This window comes from Hetaerina americana, unplaced genomic scaffold (assembly GCF_022747635.1).
Source record: "Hetaerina americana unplaced genomic scaffold, ioHetAmer1.1.p SCAF_3, whole genome shotgun sequence".
NCBI classification, from domain to species: Eukaryota; Metazoa; Arthropoda; class Insecta; order Odonata; family Calopterygidae; genus Hetaerina; species Hetaerina americana.
In genome coordinates this window covers 66284686-66307994 of record NW_027286874.1, presented here as the reverse complement: position 1 = coordinate 66307994, position 23309 = coordinate 66284686, and the positions used below count along the sequence as shown (strand labels likewise).

General features: G+C 38.9%; 1 protein-coding gene across 1 annotated transcript; it reads left to right on the top strand.

The window, feature by feature from the left end:
* The first annotated feature begins 6175 nt into the window (after positions 1–6175).
* Positions 6176–12451, top strand: LOC139690417 (uncharacterized). The gene is made up of 3 exons (XM_071587867.1): positions 6176–6908; positions 8817–8996; positions 10830–12451. Exons 1-3 carry the CDS (start codon positions 6176–6178, stop codon positions 12449–12451), a joined length of 2535 nt encoding a protein of 844 aa, XP_071443968.1.
* Positions 12452–23309: the final 10858 nt, after the last annotated feature.

Sequence of the window (23309 nt, the reverse complement as noted above, 5' to 3'; positions counted from 1 at the left end):
TATGCGGGCACATAATCTGCTCTCATGCCGATCCCTTGTTGAATTCCTTTCAAACCTACACCATATCCTCCTGCAACGATAATATCCCGAATCCCACCCGGACAAAAGAATCCAAAAACATGGATACACTACCAAATCTTCCTCTGCCACAAGTACCCTCCGAATGTCAATTTGTACCACCCCCGGTAAAGAGTCTTTAAGACCAATTCTTAAAAATCTCGACCCCGTATAAAAAAACAGAATTCCATGGCCAACCTTTTCCTTAAATGCCCCTCCCGTACAATCAGGCCTCCTCAATTCAGTCAATCCACTTATAAAATCTCTGCCCCGTCGGATTGTGTTGGGGTATTTTTTCCCGACAGCATACAGAACTATGCAAAGAGCGTGCTTAAAACTCAAATCAAGTTCAATGTTATCAACCAGCATCATTGATGACGGTGAAGAGTTGAATCATGAGTTTCCGATACGTTAGCAATGGGGAAACAATTTTGGAACCTTGATCGTGGAAGCAGACATTTTCGCGCTCTCTCAATTTCGAAATATATTTATTGCTGGTACAGGTATTTTAACGATGTTTTTGCAGTGTGGACTGGTAACGGAAGACAGCTGGACATTTTTGACCACTTAAAAAAAATCCAGAGTACACAGAGTAAATTTCACTTATTAGAAAAAAAATCAAAGGAAAGCTCAATATCCTTGATATCACAGACTCAAAAACCAGCTAAGACGATGAGTTTTCAATTTATCGGAAAACCTCTATACACCATGTAGTTCCCTTTAACTTCCACCACCATTTTTCCCAAAAACTGTCCAGATTTCATTTTTTGTTAAATAGATTGCAAAATACTTTACATTCTAAATGTAATGTTTTCCAGAGCTCTTAATATAATTAAAATGATTGAAGTGAAAAACGGATACAGTCAGACCTTAATTGTAAGAATACTTAATAAGAAACGCCCCATCAGAGCAAAGAATCTAATATATTCATCCTGAGGTAGGAAGGAAGAAACATTTTGCTGGTGTAAACGTCCATATTACGGACACATCTCTGAAAATATAGTAAATATATTCCCGGAAGACAAATTTAAGATTGTTTAAAGCAACAGAAGTAACCTGCAAATTTTTTTAATTGGACAAAGTGGAAAATTTGGAAAAAAAATTACATTTATAATCTTAAATGTAAATATTTCATCGCAGTCTATATAGGGCAAACGGGGAGGTCTTTCAAGCTACACACCGAGAAACACAAGCGGAATCTCCGGACAAAGAATGTCACTCAATCCTATTTGGCCAATTATCTATGGTTAGTGGACCATAGTGTGATTTTGTTCCGCAGAGGCCTAACCAAAAGGAAAAGGGACAAAAAATGGACATGGATCTCATGTGGCATTAGTTATTCTAATTTGGAAAATTTGACAACATTATTAAATTAATTCCGGAATGCTATTAATATTGGTGGAAACGCGTAAATTATGAAATAACCTCATTTAAGCAACCTTTATTCTTACAGCGGCTGGCGTAAAACAACTTCAACTGTAAAATAAATCTGAGGAAGTGTTGAACATAACAGTTTCAGGTTTAACTTTGTGTAATTCCTTCATGATGAGGGAAAAAAAGAAACTTTAACCTTCCACGATAAAGCTTTATTGTGACCGTGTAAAGTTTCTTTTTTGCCCTCATCATGAGAAAGTGTTGTTAAAATAATTGAATATTTACTAATTAAAGAGTTGAAAATAAAAATTGAAGTTTTATTTTTTAGTAGTGTGACTACCTCAGAATGCATTTTGTGGATGACGAAGAAGGAACTTATGTGTAAAAATGATGAAATCGCCATTCGTTGGTTTTAACTAGTCAGGCAGAAGCAATGTTTTTCAGCTGCTAGTTTACTGAACTCTCACTACGTTTTAGGGCCGCGGTTTCCAGGCCCGGAATCCACATATCTTTATGAGGCACTTATTGTGTACATGAGCAAAAAGTATTCTTTCAATTAAATAGCTTGAAAAAGCAACAAACTTCACTTTCCATTCTATTGCCATTAAGGTTCAACTTACTGTTCTATACATTCTTCCATCCTCTCATTCCGGCCTTCTCTAATTCCGAACTCACCAATTTAATGTGACACGCATGACCTCAGCGTGACTTTAACTTTAGTTGGTCAAAGTATTTAGAATTTACCCTCAGATATAAGAGGATAAAATCATAAACGTCTTCATTTCGTGATAAGGTGAAATCTTTTGACAATGAGAGAAGAAAAATATATCCTATATTTAATCGTAGGTTTTTAATAGCTCATCTCCAAACATTTCCCGAATATCAAAACAGTCATAGCGATCATCACATTATCGACTTATGAATAACGGGGTAACAACTGTATTCTTATTCATAACTTAGTTGAAACGGGAGTTAAAAGTTTTTAATTAGCGAGACGCCACTTCACGGATCAATGCCTTGACTCGGCAGTAATTGTCAGGAGTCGCGGAATCATTTTCCAATTCCATCTGCCATAGAGATAGTGGAATTGGAGTCCGTGGTGCGGAAATTGCGAAGGAGAGAAAGAGAGAGAGAAAGAGAAAGGAAGGGAAATGGTAAAGCTAATAAAAGAGATTAGTGGACGGAGCTGCCCCGAAGGACGGGAGATAATGGAAGAGAAGGTGAAAACCATTCTAAAGGTTTGGGAACGCTTGACCACAAAAAAGAGCAAAGTTGAGAAGCACGGGAGGAAACCACAGGGAGCCGCGGAAGAATTGCAGAAAAGAGTCCGGAAAAAAGGTGTGCGAGACCAACGGAGAGTAGGTATTAGGAAAATAACTCTGGATACAATGAGGGAAAGAGAAAAAAATAGAGAGGAAGCTCATGTATCGCAGATACGGGTGTTAAATGTGAGAGGGAGGAAACAATCGCTGGTTATCCCTCCCTCCCTCTCCTCCATGGTCTCTCCCACTAGCGTCCGAACACCTCCCTCGTCTCCCATTCAAAAAAGGGAACCCCCCCACGCGCTCATTCCGGGATCCCGGGCCGAACCAATCGCTCCTGGGCAGTGGTGGGGATGTTGCCAAGACGACAGCCACGTTTCCAGGAAAGCAGGTAGAGCGGGAGGAGTATGGAGTCAAGAGGAGAAGGGTGGGGTTTTATGTGGGCGGAAATGGGGTGGGAGGAGCCGAGATGAGAACTGCGGGTTGGGGGGAAGGGAGGAATGAGAGGGGAAATGGGTGTGCGGCGGGAGGGGCGATTTCGAGGAAGAGGGAGGAGTTTCCCCATAGATGGATGACGATGGGCGGGGAAATAGAGAGAAAACTGAACTAGTCCATTCTATGCCGTCATGTAGGGGAATTGTTGAAGAGAACAACCGAGGGAAAAGAGAGATTTTGGGTAAATGTTTATGGATTTGCCACACAAAATAGCCCCGGATGGCAGGGAAGAGATTTTTCGTGGGATGAGGCCTGGGGTGGAAACGTTTGCCCTGCTCAGCTCGTCCAGCAGCGCGTACGGTGACTCGGCGGATGTGGACGAATCGGAGGGAGGGGAAGAGAGAGAGATAGCGAGTTTGCACCATCGCATACGCGGCCACGGGAGAGGGGAAGGAAGTGGGAGTTTAGAGGGAAGTGAACTGAAAATGGAGTGGGACGAGCCGTGGTGGGGTGGGAGGAACCGATGTTGAGGAGCAGCAACGGTAAGGTGGGGATGGAGAGGGAAGGGGAGAGAAGGCGCGAGGGTGAGTTAACCCAGGGCTTGGGACGCGGAAGGTTTTTCGATGGAATACAGAGAGAGGTGGATTTATTCGTTAGACGAGGGTGGATGGGTAGAGACGTGCTCTAGATTATTACGCAACTCCACCGTGCACAAGGCGACCAAGGGGGTTTGTTTTGAGAGATATCTTTCGTAAGCTGAACATTGCATTTGCCTGTTGAACCCCCGTAAAGTCATGGAATTCTGTGAAAAATCGACTGTACATTGAAGAAAGGACTATCGGAAATTATCAGATTTAGCTGGCCACGGTTGGACATTTTTGCTGAACATTGGCTGTGGCGTCCGCATTTTGTTGTGCAGAAGAAATTATCTCAGTGGAAGAAGGGCCATAAGAAAGAAGTAGAGACCAGTAACAATTTTTTTACGAGGAAGCGGAAATTACGAGGATTCCATCATCGTGGATATCAAATTAATTAAGGTATTGCCGTTATTCATTTCCTAACCATCCTCGCCAAATATTTAGCTCCTCCTCAGTAGATGGTTTCCACCACCGTCACCGTATACTTTTAATAAATGAACTTTCTCACTTATTTTCAAATTGATTCCTCGATTTCACCGATTGGTTCTCTCCAATTTCTTTCTCTCTCTCTCTCTTTCTCTCTCTCATCCTGCCTAACTGCCCTACCCGACGAAATTTGGTATTTCCCTACGATGCAGCTTCTCTTACGCTTTGCGCTTCACATTTGTCCACGTGTATTTGGGATAATTCTTTCTTTTAACATTTAAACCAATGCTTTGCTTGGTGTTAACTGCGCACTGCCTTTCTGTTTAACCTTCGATAGGGAAATGCTTCTTTTAAGGAATTTTCTGATCATGCCTCAGCGTTGCATATTACGCGGACTAAATATATGGAGTCAAACCCTAATTTAAAAGGTAGAGCTAGACTCAATCCAAATGGTGAGAACCCAGATCAATTTCTTATAGAGAAAGGCTTTTTTCAGAGCCCTCTATCATTGTCAACAATTATCCTAACTATTTGTCGGCATATTGTGGTTGCTATTTATAGATATCCTCCCAGTACCTCTTAACTCTAAGGAATCATCAGCCGGTAGCTATACTGGATCAACCTTTGCTTAGTTGTACACAGTTTATGAATAAAAGTCTAGTTGAAAATCGACAATTTCATTTTAACAGACTGACTAATCGAACATCCTGTTTCACCCAAAATTTTTATATTCAGGAGGTGATGGATGCCCCGGTATGTCCACAAACAATCTTAATTTCGCCAAATCCAAATGTTTCTTCAAATCATCTTTACGGACCAAATGTATTTGAATTGAAATATTCTTCCTCTCATCCATATATCGTTTGTGAGGTAGCCAACGTACCTTCACGCATTCATCCACTCACCATTGATACCGTACGAGGAGATATGCTTTTCACCACTTATTTGCCAATAGCACAAAGGGACCCAGGTCAAATTTACTCTGGCATACCATCTTCTATGGCTGCTATACCTATTTCAACTCTTCCAAACCAAATTCATTCCAGTTCATCTCAGTATTTAAGAAGTGGCAGTTATTCGTTAACACCTAATACTGTATTTGTTACACATCCTAATGAGGTTCATTTCAACGTTTGGCAAGCTACATCATTTATTGGAAGTCAAGCAGATTACTTACCATGTGTCAGTATCTCATGCACCCAAGCCACACAAACATCAGCTGCCAGCAATCAGCCTCCCTTAGTTAATGGAGATCGTAATTATGGAACGGAGCAATGCATATTACCTTTAAATGCATTTGAGGCTAGTTCTTCACTTATACCCACCCATTCTTATGACGGTGATTCCTCTCATATCAGCACGACGGGTAACGCACCGGAAATTAGGTTGAACCGAAGTGAGCAACCTTCGAATTTTGGATCTTATTATGCACCATGTTCCCCAGGTCCTCATTATCCGTTCACAACATCTCCCTGCACGACCAGTGTAACACGAACTGGTGCTAATCTGCTAACTTCGAACCATTACGATACCAACTCTCCCTTAGCCACAGCTGTACTGCAAACCTCTGGGAACCAAAATATCACTTGGCGTAGACAAACACGGATCGGAAGACTTAAGAGACGGCGCAAAACGGTGTCTTTTCAAACACAGGCTCCCCAACCATCCCATGAATGTAATCAAGGCCAAAAGTGCCCGCTTTCTTCGGAAAACATCGAGTCTCCTAGTCCTGACTTAAAATGCATTACCCATTTAAACTCAAGCCAAGGTGGCGGTGGGCCTTTGGACTTACGAAACTTGCCAATTCAAAATGATTACCGCAAATCAAACTGTACACAGGCCAATAATTCCCCTTCATCTGGACATTTATCCGAGATCCATTCATCTACCGTGCCTACCAATAAAGTTGGTATTTCTAATTCCAGCCAATCAACTATGTCGCCGTTAAGGGGTATTCATTTCCCTCCAAACGTCGCATCCGTCATGTCATCTCAGATAACTCCCCCAAATCCCTTCAACTATGAATGCAAAGATTATAGAAACAACGCCTCATCCCTGTATCATAGAAGGAAGTACAAATCTTACCAGCCAGCTTGTACTGTTACCCAATACCTTGGAATTACAGACGTCGACAAACAATCAGTGACGGTCACCAGCAGTGGAAGACATTTATTCAACGAAATAGTGAGCAGCGTTTATGATTTCAACATCACCTCACTGGCGACTGTTAGCTACAGCTCAAATAATCACCCAGTCACACCTGAAAGCACTGTTAAAACAGATCAGAAATTTCGACCTCCGCCTTTCTCTTCATGTCCAAATACATCTTCTTGCCATGCAAATTCTTACACCAGACAATACCAAGATTCTTCAAGATCTTCTGTCACGACCACATCTACTTCTTCGATTGTAAGGCCAGCGAGATTTCAACAAGCTCCATCCAAAATATCTACCGTTGACACTCAGTCTAGTGAAGAATATTTCACCTCAGAATCAAGGCCACCACTGTGCACAGTGACATTGCCTGAGGTTACAGCGCGATACAAAACTCCTCGTACTCGACAAGAAGTCAACACAAATAATTCTAACCTGACTTCCCCTTTGCCATCAACACCTGAGCCATCCAGAAGTATTATTACCTTGCCACCTCAGCCAGGTGGCCAAAGCGTGCCATTTATGTCCACGTCTATTCCATCTGTCTCCTATGAGAATACATGTCAGGCAAATCAGAACTATAAGGAAGTCACACCGGAAGTATTATCAGTCCATCAATGGAAGGCTTCCGAAGGACAATTATGCATGCCTTCCACGCCCTCTATGCTGCAGGTTTTACCATTGAACAAATCACTTCTGGTCCCTAATGCTTCTGCAGTTGCATGCCCTCGTCCCAAATCACTTAATTCATCCAAATGTTCTCTGTTTTTTCCCACATCTTTTGCCAACTCTGCATATTCAGATCAACACACAGCAAACACTACTGCAGAAATTCTTCATAACGTTATTCCAACAACGAGTGTTAATAAACGTTATCTTCAATCTAAAGCACCTAAAATACCGACTTCCTTATCAAAATCTGAATTTCTTAAATCAAGTCGAAACGTGTTACAAAGTGAAAGGATTGGTAAATTTTCATCGAAGACCATTTTAAAAGTTCCATCATCATCTCTTCGTCCTGGCAATGATTCTCCTTACAAATTGGCCAAAAACGTTTACGACACTGAGGTTATTTACTGGTCGCCCATTCCCATTAGTTACCATGTTTATTCAGAACCTACTTCATCCATTATCTACACCAAGCCTTTAATTTTGAGTGAATTAAAATTGTACCAATGCCATTATTACTTACTTTGCGCGGATGGGTATTTTCTGCCAGGTGTCGGTATGAATCGAGCGTCATCTAATGACCAGCAGTCAGCTATATCCACTTCCTCAAGGTCAGGTGAAATAAATCGGCCGAAACGTTGCTCAAGCTGCCCGTCTTTTGTCACCCCTTCGTGCTCCTCTGCAGATCCAGTAAGATCATTGCCAGAAAAAACTTTCACCAATTCAAAGGCACATTATTATACTAAAGAAAAATCAGGATTATTGCCAAATCAAAAAAATTTGAAAAATGCTAACAAAATATCCTCGCTCGGAAATGTTACTGTCCGCGTTGCTTTTGACGATGAGACTTCTGTTGACTTGGGGTCATCCCAGTCAAAAGCGGAAAGTGTTTTGTTGAATGATTTTCTTTCAAAGTCATCATCAGTTCAGTCAACAGAAGAAGCTAATCAAATGCAAACTAGCTCTCATAAAATCTTCCCGCATCCTGATGACTTTTGTGGGAATCCAGGCTTAAGTTCCTCGGAAGTCAATTCTTTCCCAAATTTCGAGAAAAAGGAAGGAAGTATATCTACCGATCACCTGGAAGTGGTAACTAAAACTTCAACATTACATCTGACCGCACCTCGGGGTTGTTTATCTCCTCATAATAATCCCAGTGTGTATGAAAGAGAAGAAAGTTTACACTCTTTGATGGACGAAAAAAATCGACTTAAATCGATTAATTCTCAAATATCAAAGGCAGAATGTTCAGATTCGATGGAAGTTTCAAAAACTGTCTCAGAAAAGAGTACATACTTATTTGACCAGAGATTTTCAATAGATGATGAAGTAAATGTCACAGAAAACATTAACATCATACCCGTTGAAAATCATTTTCCTTTCACCTGCGCTGCCACTCTTTCAGGTACTACAGCAACATGTATTTCCTCAAAACTGGATGTTCTACATGATCCAGAACGTGACTTCAGCATTCCATTATATATTGCAGCACCCTACAGTCCAGCATTTTCTATTCCATTTGTCAGTCCTGTCTCTCCACCTTACCCGCCATATATCCCTCCTACAACCGAGTTTTTTTCGGTGTGTATCCTTAATTTGGACCCCTTATATTCAAAAGTACGCTGCTTTTCGCAATCCCCATTATCTACGTTCACCAACCATCCATTAGAAAGACCATGTTCAGACTTAGGGCCGGGAAATACGACTGAAGAACGAGAGGGTCCAAGGCTGAATCCTTCTCTCTCAGTAAATTTCCAAACCACCGAAATTTCTCCCAGCAGAAAACCGTCTGGTATTTCAGATCATGTTGCAACTTCTGAAGTTCGTCTTACAAACTTGGGAATTTTAGACCGCATCAATGGGAAAACCCCACTTTCTTCAGCTTCAATTGCAATATGTTCTGGTGGCAAAAATTTCTTAGGAGAAACTGCTATGCCACAACCCTCTAATGATGCATCTTTCATTGAAGACCTTTCCCCAGGTGAGAAATTTTCACAAAACGAGGCCTCATCTTTCCCCAAAAAAATGTCCCCATTAGAGGAGCCAGGAAATACTACCTTCAATTTTCCTTGCCACAATCTTAATTCAAATGACATAAAAGATAGTGAAGCCGTTGTTTTACCGTCAGACATTATAAGCCCACATGAAAATCAGTATCCATCTTCTAGTTTACCATGCTATACCAAGAATTCCAAACCATTGGCATCTATTAAAAGGACAGAGAACACTGACCTTAGTTGCTATCCCAAGGTTATTACTAGCCGTGAACAAAATGAACCCAGTTGCTTTAATTCTTCTAAAATTCCTAAATACAGAGATTATTTTGCTAAAAAATGTGCAACCTATTTCAATTCCTCCGATTTTGTTGATGATAACGTCACATTCAATAAATACCCTTTGATCAGAATGAAAAGGTCAATATCTGCCCCTGAACTTATAAATCCGGCAGCATCTGAAACTACAACTTCACAGGAGTTATATATGTCCAGTACCAATTATTTTAAGCACATCCGCCCAGGTAAATGTGATAAATTGAGAATATGTGAGCAGAAGAATATTCCTCAGAAATACAGCCACTTTGCAAACATTGGTTTATCCGAGTGTTTGATTGACTCAACTCTTTGCGCATCTGATCATTTATCTCGGAAGCTGAATGAGTCCAATATTGTTCCGAATGACCAAAAATCGGCATTAATGCATCCGGTGTCAAATGATTTAAGTGATACAATTCCAGCTTCATGCCGAACAAATCCTTTTCCCTCATTCGTAGCCACGCTACCGACGCATAATAATGCGCAACGTTTGAGAGAAAATGTCATCCAATCTCTCATGGCCTACAGTGCTCATTTTTCTAAAAGTGAAACTCAGTTAAAAACTGCTCGCCAAAAAGCAAGTGTTCCAGCGTCATTGCATCAAATCCACACTATAGGATTTTCTGGGACTACAGCCACTTCTGAAACAACTACCCATTCATTAGAAGCCAATCAATCCTCAACGCACTCATACTTACCTAAAATTAAGTTTAAAATCTCGAGGGAGAATTCTTTTTTCCATAATTTGGGAGATCATTGCTGTAACTTTTGCAAAAATTCCTCGAAGAAGCCCTGCTCTATTTCTGCACTCAATTTTGCAGGAATGGGTCAGCCAATAACACAAACTCATCATTATTTCAAAAGCTGTGGTAGTGATACCTATTCAGTGACAATTAATGAAGGACCCATGGTTGTGAATTCGCATTCTTCTCTTTTATACCCTACCTTTCACTTGAGTAGTTCTCAGAGCCATGAGCAGGGATGTACCCTCCGTTCCTCTGTTCCTTTTGCTAGAGCAGGCAGTGCTTTCTTTCACAATCCTTTTCGGCCCTATCATTCGTGTTTAATGTATCCCTTCACGCCGTACTCCAAAAATTCGACTGATTCATCTGCAGCAAATGTACTTTGTACTCTTACCCAAAGAGTTTCCACCCAATCTTGTAACCTATCTTCATTTCAAGGTACACATAGGTCATACACATCCGCGGGTTCTAGTGTCCCAAAAAAGGAATTAACTGCTGACAGTGCTCATAAATTTATTTCATGCCATAATTCTTCTGGTCTTGCCTCATCAGAAAACAATAATAAAGGACGTCTAAGTGTGTTTATAGCAGACGAAAAATCATCGCAAAACTCAGGTTTTCAATTATCTTCTGGAGAAATTTCAACTAATAAGTTGGGCCAAGAGAGTGGTAAAAATGGCTTTACTCCATCCGAAAACGTGATGCATGCCGACACCCTACCCTATTTTCACTCAAATAATATTCTCAATTCTGACTCAGAAACAAATACAGTTAGCACCAATCTCTTCACCCCTAAAACCCCTGATTCTGACTTAACACGTACGGACCCCTTGAGTACCTCTGAAAAATATAATGTCATATTTGAAAACATAACGCCAGTAGCATCTCCTACAGCAGATTGTTGTACATCATATTCATCCGGTGTTATCGTAGACCTAGTTTCTAGCCCTTCCTCCTCACAAAGAACCAAACATTTCTCAGGAAAAAGGAAATCAAAACGTTCAACTATGTGCAATCGAAAAACTATTACCGCATCTCCCTCTGGAGAAAATTCTCTTCCAACAAAGCAAGATATGAAGCATTTTGGGTTTAAAAACCATCACCAGTTTGAAGCTCAGCATATTCAATCAGGAATTGTATCTGAATCGCGAAAAACAAAAACCGTAGCTTCTCATTCAAGACCTAAAAATCGTAGAGCCAAGGCTAGAAAAAAATCGAATGCCGCTTTTTCCGGCAGCTCAAAGCCTTCCAATGAGACTTATAATGTCACGGAGCAGCTATCCCTACTCAACAGCAATTCTTGCGCGATTTCACCGTCAACTACCGATTTAGATGGTCCTATCCTTCACAGTTCCAAAGCTAAAGTTCCATCTAGTGAAAATATTTCAGCTGAGAACACGTTGCAGTTTTCCGACTCATTCATTTTTATGGAGTCTTCATTTCCCAACAGTCCCCAGTTACTCTGCGTTGATCCTAAATCCCATAACCCTACAAAACAACCTGAGGAACTCTATCATTCTAATTCTGCATCAGTATCTCTTGCCAAATCTCTTGATGGCAAACTTTCATCTTCCACCCAGCATCAAACAGTTGAGGTGCCCACAGAGGCTTCCTATCCACAAGGAAGATATTCCTCAAATGCTTCTCTCTACCCTCCTTTTCTTTCTCCCCAGTCGACTTCCCCACAGTCAACTTCTCCCATCCTCCATACCCCTGAGCAAGATTCTCCTCCCGTTACAGTATCTGAGTCGGCGGCTCTCTCTTCAGTATCACCTCATCCTCAAGCATTGCAATACTTTGGTCCCCCCTGTTTGCCATTTTTGTCTCCAATACACTCTCCAGAGAAATGGTGGAATACTGACAACGACAGTTGGCTAACGGCAGCAAACCTTTCACCATTAGACTGTGTCTCAAATGAAACTACTCTTCACAGTGAAGCTGCCATTCAAACACCAAGTATCTCACCCGACTTGTCCACTCCACATCCAAACAATTCATCAGTACCACAATATAGCGCTTCAGAATCCTCGCCACCACCTTTAAATTCTTCATCCAGTGCCAATATCTGCTCTTCACCCTTCCTTCGTCATGCTCAGGCTTGTCAGGATCGGTCATTTTATTCCCCACGAAAATCAGCTCCGCTTATTTCTCCTTACCCCGCCAAGAGACGGAAACTTGCAGTGTTTCCTAACGGCTCTCTGCGCTCAGCCTCCATACCCAATGATGTACCTGTAAGATATCACATCGAGGTCTCTAGTGGCGATTCCCTTAACAGCTCGCCTTGCCCTACAAATTTTGCTTTCAATGAGAATCAGTTGGAGTTTTTCTCCTCGATTCAAATTGATTCTTGTGCAGAATATTCCGGAAGCAATCCAAATTAAGCCATTCCTTTTTGAGTCATTTCCGTCAGATGCTTAACCTTAATACTAAATCGAAGAGAGCAACCAGGATCTAGAGTATCTTGATCCCCAATATCTCTCCCATTGATTGAATATTTATCCGTTTCATCATATTTTATTTAGAAAATCGTTAAATTTCTAGAGCGTTCCTCAATCTTATGTTTTGCACACTTCCAAATCCTGCTTCAGTCACTGTAGTGTTCTGTAAACTTTAATAAGATCCCTTCGTGAAAACTTGAATACCATCCTAAAAATTTCAGAAATTAAATGCATGGTCATATATCCTCATGCATATTTTATTATTTTCATCTTAGTTAAACTGGTGAACGTGTTACCACTTTAAAATACAGGTATATACGATATGAAATATTTTCGTTTTAAATGTTTATGTGTGCATATATATACATATATATATATATATATATATATATATATATATATATATATATATATACATATATATATGCATGTGTATATATATATACATATATATATATATATATATATATATATATATATATATATATATATATATACATACATATATATATGCATGTGTATATATATATACATATATATATATATATATATATATATATATATATATATATATATATATATATATATATATATATATGTGTGTGTGTGTGTGTGTGTGTGTGTGTGTGCGTGTGTGTGTGTATACATATATATGTTGATTATACGGAACCACTCACACGAGCAGTATGATATTTGGATGGCACAATAGAAAACAAATAAATTAGTAATACATAAAAGGACACTCACATTGTAAATGGTTTAAGCTTTTGGCCTTCTCCGAGGCCTTCGTAAAGTAAGACTGAAAATTTGCTGGAGAGCGGTTAGGGGTTTGGGGGGGAGGTGTAGGGAATGCTGGGAGGGAAATTAAAGATGGCAGTTAAGGGTGGGAAGTTTGAAAGATCGGAATGCTAATATATACGCGGATTCCCGAGTTCTCACCTCTATATTGGTGGCTGAATCGGGTAGGGATTCTAGGATGCCAAGAGCAAAACACTGGTCGAATGAAAGGTTGTGGGAATTGCGTGTGAAGGGATAGCAAGAGAAGGGAGCGAGGCAGAATTGCAGGAGTACCGGTGATGGATCATTAGAATGGATAAGGAGGTAATGCATTCGCCTATATAAAATGAAGTGCATTGTTTGCATGACAAAAGATAAATAATGTTCTTTGAGAAGCAATTAGCGTTGGAACGAGGTGAGGGGGCAATGAGGGGATGTGGGAAGAGGGGAGTAGATCAAATAGGCAGAAAAATTTTAAATCGGGGGCGATTGCAAGTAGGGGAAATATAAGGAAATTTATCGCGGGGGGGCGCCGAAGGGTTGGTGGATCTCAGAAGGTTTTTGAGATTGGCGGGTCGTCTGTATGCGAAAGATGGGCATTGGGGTAGTAAGGATGAAGTCGCGTCATTGTCATGTAAAATAGGAAACAGTTTCTTAAGGAAAGTTTTCAGTCTGTGTGATCCGGGGAAATAGGTGGTGCAAAGGTTGAGTCTTGCGTCAGATGTGGGCTTGTTTTATGTAGTGTGTGTGGTCGGGTGGAGCGGTGGATTTTATCTAGTAGGACCATTTCTGGGTAACCGCGTTTGAGGAGTGCAAGATGTAGATTGTCAAGGTATTTGTTGAGAGTGGCTGTGGTGTTGCGAATTCAGTGTCCGCGGATGGAGAGAGGGTTGTGAATCGAGCGTTTGGTGTGTTGAGTATGACAGCTTGTGTGGTGTAGGTATTGATAACGGTTAGTGGCTTTGATGTGTACTGAAGTGGTGAATTTGTTGTTTTGAAGTAAGATGTCTGTGTCAAGAAAGGTAATGGTGGAGTCTGAAATGGAAGAGGTGAATTTAACAGTGAAAGATGAATTTCATATACATCTACATGAATACCCTGCTAGCCACCGAAAAGGTGTGTGACAGGGGGCGGATAAGAAATTATTGAGAGACTTAGAGCCACGTGTCCAGAGAATAAAAATGTCATCTATGTAGCGGACCCCGAAAAGAGGTTGGAGCGATTGGAAACTTTTTAACTTTTATTTTATAAAGCATTGATTGGAAGCTTAAACAGTTTGAAATGTAAGTGTCCTTTTAAGTGTTACTATTTTATTTGTGTTCTATTATGTGGATTCCGCCTTCCCCACCTTTCCTGTGTTCGTCCTTTGTGTGTGTTCCTTTCTCTTTTCCTTATATCTGTTTCTATATAAATGAGTACATAAATGAGTTCGCCGTTTGGCGGGATTTCGTGTTTGAATGTGTGTGTGTGTATATATATATATATATATATATATATATGCGGTCTAGGAAATATTTTTGCATTTGTGATCTGCTGGATTCCGCCTTCCCCACCTCTCCTGTGTTCGTCCTTTGTGTGTGTTCCTTTCTTTTTTCCTTATATCTGTTTCTATATAAATGAGTATTTGTTCGCCGTTTGGCGGGATTTCGTGTTTGAATGTGTATGTATATATATATATATATATATATATATATATATATATATATATATATATATATATATATATATATATATATAGGATAGGCGTAGACTGGAGGCTTTTGAAATGTGGGTGTGGAGAAGAATGGAGTAGGTGAAATGGACAGAGAAGAAAACAAACGAGGAAGTACTTGGTATGGTGGGCGAAGAGAGGCGTTTGTTGGGAGAAATCCTATGGAGGCAGCAAAAGAGGATGAGGGGGGTATTGACCGGCAGCGGGATGTTGAAGACTGTAATTGAGGGAAGAATGTTAGGCAAACGAGGAAAGGGAAGGAACAGGATAGGGATGTTGGACGGGATGAAGGGAGGAAGAAAGTACTCAGAGCTGAAGAGGGACCCAATGTAAAGTAGGATGTTGTGTTTTGCTAGGGGTCACAAATTATTTAATTGGTAATTGTGTCCATCCAAAAGCCTACCTTAACCGGTAGATTACCTAATAATAATAATTATATATATATATATATATATGTTTGTACGCATGTACGTCTGTATATATACACACACACATTCACACACAAAAAAACTCACCAATTGGCGAACACATGTACATTCCCTTGGATGGATGAATATAAGGGAAAGAGAAAGAATCACATATGAAAGACGGACATAAGGATTGTGGGAAAGGTGGAACCGAGAAATCAGAAGCGCAAATTGTTTTCTTAAGTGGCACTTTAACCACGGACCTTCGATTTGCTGGTTGAGAAAACTATCACTTGAGCACTTAAGCTATCGAGGAAATTTATGTTTTTTTCGGTAGCGTAAGTGAGCATGAGCACATTCGAGCACGGCCAGTCGAAGATCAGTGGTTCAAGTCCCGGTTAAGGGATATTTTATGCGCTTGTGACCTTCTCCATTCCACCTTCCCCGCCATTCTTGTGTTCGTCTTTTATATGTGTTCCCACCCGTTTCCCTTATATCCATATCCATATGAATGAAAATATTTGTGCGTGTGTGTGTTTGTATGACCCGTCATTGTGCTTGATAAATTGGTCCTTTTATCCTAGGTGAAATTCAAAATAAAACTCAAATACCTAATTCCATCTCATAATTCTTATTATTTTCCACCAATAACTTATGCATTTTCAGAATTAATTATTGATTTCACGATATAATTTTATTTTGATCTTAATTATTATCACTCTCTCTAATTGGTAATTTGTTGGAACTATGATTTCTAATATGAAGTTAACGTGGACTTGAGACATATTTCATATTATCTTTTTCTAGAAAACAGTCTTATTCCACTTTGAAAGTGTCATCTTAGTAAACGTTCGTAGATCTATTGTGTAAAAGACGCGAGATGAATAAAAAAGTCTAAGGTCGTCCAGTGAGTGTATAACACTCATTTTTCACCTCCTTACCCCTTTTTTCAAGAATAGTGATGCCTCACTCTTAACCCTCCATTCATAAAACACATTCACCTATATTTTTCAGTATATGATTCCAATGACTTTCTGACCATCATTGTGGTCAAATATGAATGTTTTCTTCACGATAGAAGCATTATTGGGCAATTGGTAAGTTTGCAGACTTCCTTTTTTCCTTCAAAATTTTATTTAACTGACCGGATTTTTTGCATCCAGATCAGAATGACTTGAGTGAACGCCTCGTCATTTCGAGCTACTTATACTATTCATCTCGTTATCAAAACAAATAACCCCAATTTTAAGCCTTCAGGAGTGTTGTACAATTAAAGAATGACCTTCATATGCGCGTTAAATCCTTTACCTGTGTGATATTACCATTTTAAAAAAGGTTATTGTGATAGATACTAGCTCAATTTATTTTTCAATTTTACACAAATTGTAGTCCTTGTAATCTTTTCTCTACGTTCTTTCCTTGACAATGTCAACCCTAGTTCGGGATACATGTTGAGTGATCTTTGCTTTAGATCTTTCCAAGCGTATTCTCAGTTGAGCGTAAATTTTTTCGATTATCTTTGCATAATGATTGGCTGCTTCAATTTGATGGTAATAATAGTATAAAGGAATATATATATATATTAGAAATCCGATAAAAAATTATGCAAAATCTCTAATTATTCTGGATATATATTGTCTTACATCAAGTCATTATTGTCAAAAATATCCGTGCGTTGGATGTTGTGTTGTATGTGCTCACAATAAACATGGTTGTCGCATTTTCCCGTATCCCCCTTTTCCTTCAAAGTGTTGATTCTCATCGGTGCAACCGGAGGGTTTTTCGCATTGTTTTCGATGTGGAATATCATTGCGGCATTCATAAAATAACCTTATTACCAGGAATACACAATATTTTCCATTTGTATTCCAAAATTTAAAAGTGAAAGAATTAAAAGTTGAGAATGTCATTTGGCTCGATTTCCTGTTTATAATTGGCATCTTCTAGCCAGGCAAACCGGAAGGATTTATTCTTCTCTCAAAATTTCATGCAAACACTCGATCCTCCACCTGTGAAGAGTCGCTCACAATCCCCTACTCCCCACAGTTCTTTTCTGACACTCTCATACTCCCATTTCCGTTCTATCACCTCCTCTTCGCCTCCAATCGTGTAACAGTTTCCCTCCTTGCTGCCCTCCAAGGTTCTTCTCCCCGTCCCTCAGTCATTTGGTTCCCTCCACATGCCCTCACTCCATTCCTCGTCGCAACCAGGCAACCAACCTCCCTCTTTCCTCGCTCCACTACCTCGCAGGGGCCTCGTGCGCCACTCTACTACACCTTTCCGCGCTCCCTACCCCCATCCCTCTCCCTCCCCCACCTTTCCACCCCTCTCATCCCCCAAACCATCCCTACTCCTTCTACATCCCCTCTCCCCGGTTTACCCCGACCCCGTCGCCCCTCCGTCGATCTTTTCCCCTTCCCCATTTTCCCCAACCTTCCCATTCCCCTTCCACCCCTCAACCGCCCCCGCCCCATCTCCCGGCCTCAGCCACGCTGTTGGCAGAAGAGTGTGGCGCGCTGGGTAGCAGAGAGCGGCTCTAAGGCCAGCGCTCTCTGGTACGGAGAGCGTGAGGGAGACGGTGGGAGGAGTGGGAAAGAGATAGGGCCGGGGAAGGAGAGGCGGGTAGGGGAGGGGAAGCGAAGGGGAGAGAGAGAGAGAGAGTGGGGGAGAACGTGGTGGCGGTCGGGAGAGCCGCATGCGAACTGGTGAAGAATAAACCTCTCACAATCCCGCCGCCAGACCAACCACCCGGCAGGCAGACACAGGACCAATCTAGCAACGTGTCGGAAAACAACGCCGTCGCAAAACACTCGTCCAGAAGAAAGGAAACCATTAAATTCTCTCAACAGAGAGGATAAAACAGGCGGTCAACCGTTCCCTGCAGGAAAACTCGGAAATTAGGTTATTTTTTCAAGTTCATAACTAGGAATTTCTGAAACTATTTTAATACAGGGCCCAAATGAAGCATTATTTTTCGATTGGAGAAGAGACAATAACAATTTTCGACAGTTGGCAATCAGTATACGGCTGGTGAAACTCTGCTGGGCACTAGTTTGCTGGGAAAGAGACTGTGGGCGAGAGTAGGACGCTGTTTGTTTGGAAGTTGACACGATTCCTGAAGGGAGCAGAGAACTTGTGCGCCCTTAAAACGTCAACAAGTGCCCAAGTGTGACACATCCTTCCTCGATCTAGTACACGTCTCAATCCACTGCATCACGAACTTGCCGGCATCTTTGACCCTCGTCTTCTAGTTGCCATCTATAGCCCGTGAATTCTGCGGGTGTCACCGGAGAACTGCTGGCTACCCTTTCGCTCTTGCAGATACAACCCGTGAGAAGAAATAAAGTGAGTGTGGATGACCAACTCCGCAATCTCATTGTTAAGCATCTTTCGGACGCTTCCATGTTTTACGTAGTTAAGTGGAATGTGTTTTTTTCTCAGCCATAGTGTTCGATGTTAGTCATAGTGCCGGTTTCATGTTGAGTGTGTCCGTAGACTGTTATGTTTGCTATATGTGTGCGTTCAGTGTGAATGAAGTGCATGGTACTGGTGATATTTAATAATTCAGTCATATTATCCACCTCCAAAGAATTTACCGCCATATCGTTAAAAAGGCGCTCACGAAATATCAAATGTGACGATAAAATAATGAAGAAATCATTTAACTGGCTGCACTGTGACACAATCAGTGAATTCCTTGTAACTTTCTCACGCAGGTTCTTTTTGGTTTAATCCCGAATAATGTGACGTAATAAATCGCGGTCTGTGATATTCTTTTGTTTTTTTGCTTACTCTGAACACTTTTCTGTATTTTCTATACATCTTGTAAAAATATTAGGTAGATTATAGTAATGCAATGTCTGTGGAATGTTTAATGATATAGCATGGTTACTTTGAAACTTACTGTCTCTGTATCCTGTAAATCTGTGGCACTTGCTCCTTAACTGCATATTATTTAATTTTTCTTATGATAATTTATCTCAAAGTACAAATTCTAGCCATGTTGCGCTTCCAACTAGTTTGTTATACATATATATGTAATCTCTTCAATTTTTTGTTAAATTTTAGATTTCCTGATTGAATAAAAGTAAAATGAAAAATCTTTTGAAACCTAGACTTGTTTATAATGAATCATACATTTTTAGGTTATATACAAAATATTTACATATCTTTTACATTACTTTGAGGGAAACAAAAATTAACTGCCATGACATAGAAAAATGAGACCCAAGGGAAGTTGTGTTAGAGGAAGGAAAACAACATTGATTGTGTTAGGTTAATACAATTCTCCTATATCATAAAATAAAACTTTACTAGTTAATAAACTGTTAACTTTTAATTCTGATGTTAAAAAAATACCTGAACGTTTAAGGTTGAATAAAAATAATTTTTTTCTACATTTTCTTAATTTTATGAATCTCTCAATCCGCTGATATGTATAAGAATTCTTTGGCAGTGTTATCAATCTCCGTTGAAAACATGATAATTTTATTTCTCTTTTTTGTTATTTTCTCTCTCATTTTTCCTCTCTTTATCTAAACTGGAAAATATGAGAACTTCACCAGACTTTATTTACATAAATATATATTTCACTTTTGTTTGAGACAAATCTAATAAATCATAATTCCAGTTACCATCCGAATTCAGGATGATAAAACGCTATAATATATATCTTTATGGAACTTGGAACTTAAATATAACTTTAATTCACATGCTAGGATCAATAGATCAAAGGAACCTTATTGAATAAATGTCTGATATTTTGTCATCAACCCATTTAATCCAGTGAAAATCCCACCAATGAGAAATTTCAAAAACCTCTTTTAGTGTTATTTACTCGATGCTAAAAATAAATTTTATTTGATGACTGCATATATATATATATATATATATATATATATATATATATATATATATTTGCATTTAAATGCCATCTATTGAGGAGCAAAAACGATCGACTACATTATTTTTATCACAATACATAAATGATTCGATTCGGGGTTGAATCGATTAATCCCTCGAATACCTTGTTTCGGCTGTCTTTCGTCTTTCTTTTGTTTAATTTAAAATTTAAAATCAACCTTTAAAATTAATACTTTATAGGTAATACCGCTCAGAGAATATAGAATTTCTAGCAGCATAATGATTTCGGATAAATTAGTCAAGGATTTACCAACGAAAATCTTACTCTGCATTATGGAAATGCGTTTTTTACGAAATTTGATTACCAATTCGCCATTAAAACTCAAATGTAAAATGTAATTTATCAAAATATAGTTTTAAATACTTTTTATTTTGACATAAAATTGTTACCATCCCATCTAGAAAAGAAGTGTATTGTTAAAACTATGATAATGATCTCCTTTGCCATTTCAAACATGGATGAATATTGATATATTTGAATTATTTTACATTTTTTGACTGAATCTCTTTTTACAAACTGATTTACGCGATTATATCATATTGTTGGGATTAATTCAGACATTTTTACAGTTTCTTAGAGAAATCTTATCTATATCTTGCGTTATTGTCATAATTGTAGGACCATTATCGCCATTCTAACGATCGCAACTTCATGCAAACAACACCTTTTATTTATGTGCTATTAAAACATCTTCCTTTGTTGAATGTTGGCCGTAAAGTTATTATTCCTATTAAAATCATGCCAAATTGTTTTTTCTCAAATCATTTCAGGAACAAAAACAAACGCTGCGTTGAAAGTTTCCCTCCCTATGGTCAAATCTTCAGCCTAGACCTATGAATGCTACAAATGGCTTACAGGAAGATTGTTTGTCACCATATTAAAACTAGAAGTTGGCTTAGCATAATTAAAAAAGTGAGACTTGTTTTTCAAAGAAAGGTGGACTCAGTTCTATTCACTGCTCCTACGGATTATACAATAAACCAAAAGCTTTGCGTATTATTGTAAGAGAAATCCATTTACTAACAATATGAGCACTATCAGAAAAATTGAAAATTTCATTGGTACCACCCGAACACCGTTAAAGAAAAATTGGTACACCTCACGTAAATTTAATATGATTCTTACTTTACTTTTTCAAACTTCACCGTATTTTTTGCTAAAATCAATGCAATGTGTAGTTTTCTTCCTCTCCATAGCCCACATGACTTTTTCCTGATTTATAAATTGAGCAAATAACTACTAGGAAAGCGCTTTTTGTCGTCATAAGCATGACAACGCAAATTGAACATATTTTAAATTGCAACTACTGCATTTAAATGGCCAGACTGTTCAGAGATACATGCTAGTTTAAACTTTATGTTGAAGTGAGTAATGAAAATGAGATGAATTGCGTTTTTATTCATTTAGTTTTATCACGTTTTTACAATGTTATGCAGTAAAATACATTTGTGTTCTAGTGATTATACAATAGTGGAGTCAAGTAAACGACATCTGCACTTAATATTTTTTCAGCTGGAAATATAATATTTATTTGAATTTTTACACAATAAAATTATGAGTGAAAGCATTGATAACTCGTTATCAAACTGGCCTCGTATTTTATTTTTTTAATTCTATAGTAAAACTAAGCACTTAAAAAATTGCACAAGCGTAGGATGAGTTTTCCCAAGCGTGCATTGAGCGATGATGTTCGCAAGATCAGTCGGTCAGATTGATTCACATTCTAAATTTTACAGATTGACGTGATGGAATTGGGTTTACTCTCAGGTTAGTGTAGAATATTTGAAATTTAAAGTCTAATGACAGGAAAAGAATTTTTATTTTAATGTTTCTTAAATTTTCAAAACGTTTTTAAGCCATTATGAAAAAGTGGTAAAGGTGGGCAAGTGCTTTTGTAACGCTGAAACCATTAATATCCTTTTGTATATGCAACATAATGTACGTAAGTGCGTAGCAGTGCGTCAACAACTATCTCCTGAAATTGAATTTCTTGCGTTGATATAAATATGCCCACCGTTAAACAGTAGAATCTCTCCTAACACATTGTTAAGCATGATATATCTTGAAAATAGACAAAAAGTGCTAAGTTGGAATATCTTTGGAAAGTTGCTCGATATCAAGATGGCGATATAAGGCCCTTGAACTTTGGAAAATGTATACCTATGATTTTATCAAAACTGTTTGTTGTCTCGTCTAATGCCGGCTAAGAAAGACATTCCTCGGAATCATTTTAAATTTGCGTGTTATATCAGTAAATAACCTATTATCAGGACCTAAATAGGCTCACCGAGTCTATTTTCCATCAATATCACCCGTGATCCTACTTTTGAGAGCAAAATCAAACCGTTACTTGTCTACAAATGTGGTTCAATAATTAGATATAGTATTAATTATAAATAATTATGTTGTGATATGATCTAATTTAAAATACTCAAGTGAAATAAGGTAAACTATGTGCATTTTAGTAGAATATTTACAGTATTTATGGAGAGACTTTGAGACATGCCCACGCTTTTTTTTCTCAGTCAACTCTCATGTGTCTTCAATCATACAATTCACGATTCATGTTAAACTACGATGTCCGATTGCTTCCTTAAATGTCTCTAGTAGTTACCAGGACGAACTAAATTACACAATTTTTAGAGGACCCTTGACTCTCATTGGCCTTTCCTGATCACTTCCAAACGTATTGGTCGATAGCTTCATTTTTGTATTTGAATAAATAATGGAAAGGAGAGACTGAAAAATAAAAATTTTCAAGCGCAGAGGAAAACAGAAATACAGAGAGAATAAAAGGGAGAAGGTACATCGGGAAGATAGTATCGGCACATGATGCATTTTCGCAGGGTAATGTTCATGAAGGAAGAAATTTAATCAAGGTAATGAATTACAGAAGATCATCATTTTCAAAAAAATCATGATTGACTCATGAAACGGCTATTTTATACTAATCCAAAATCCTAAAAAGAGTAGCACTAATGC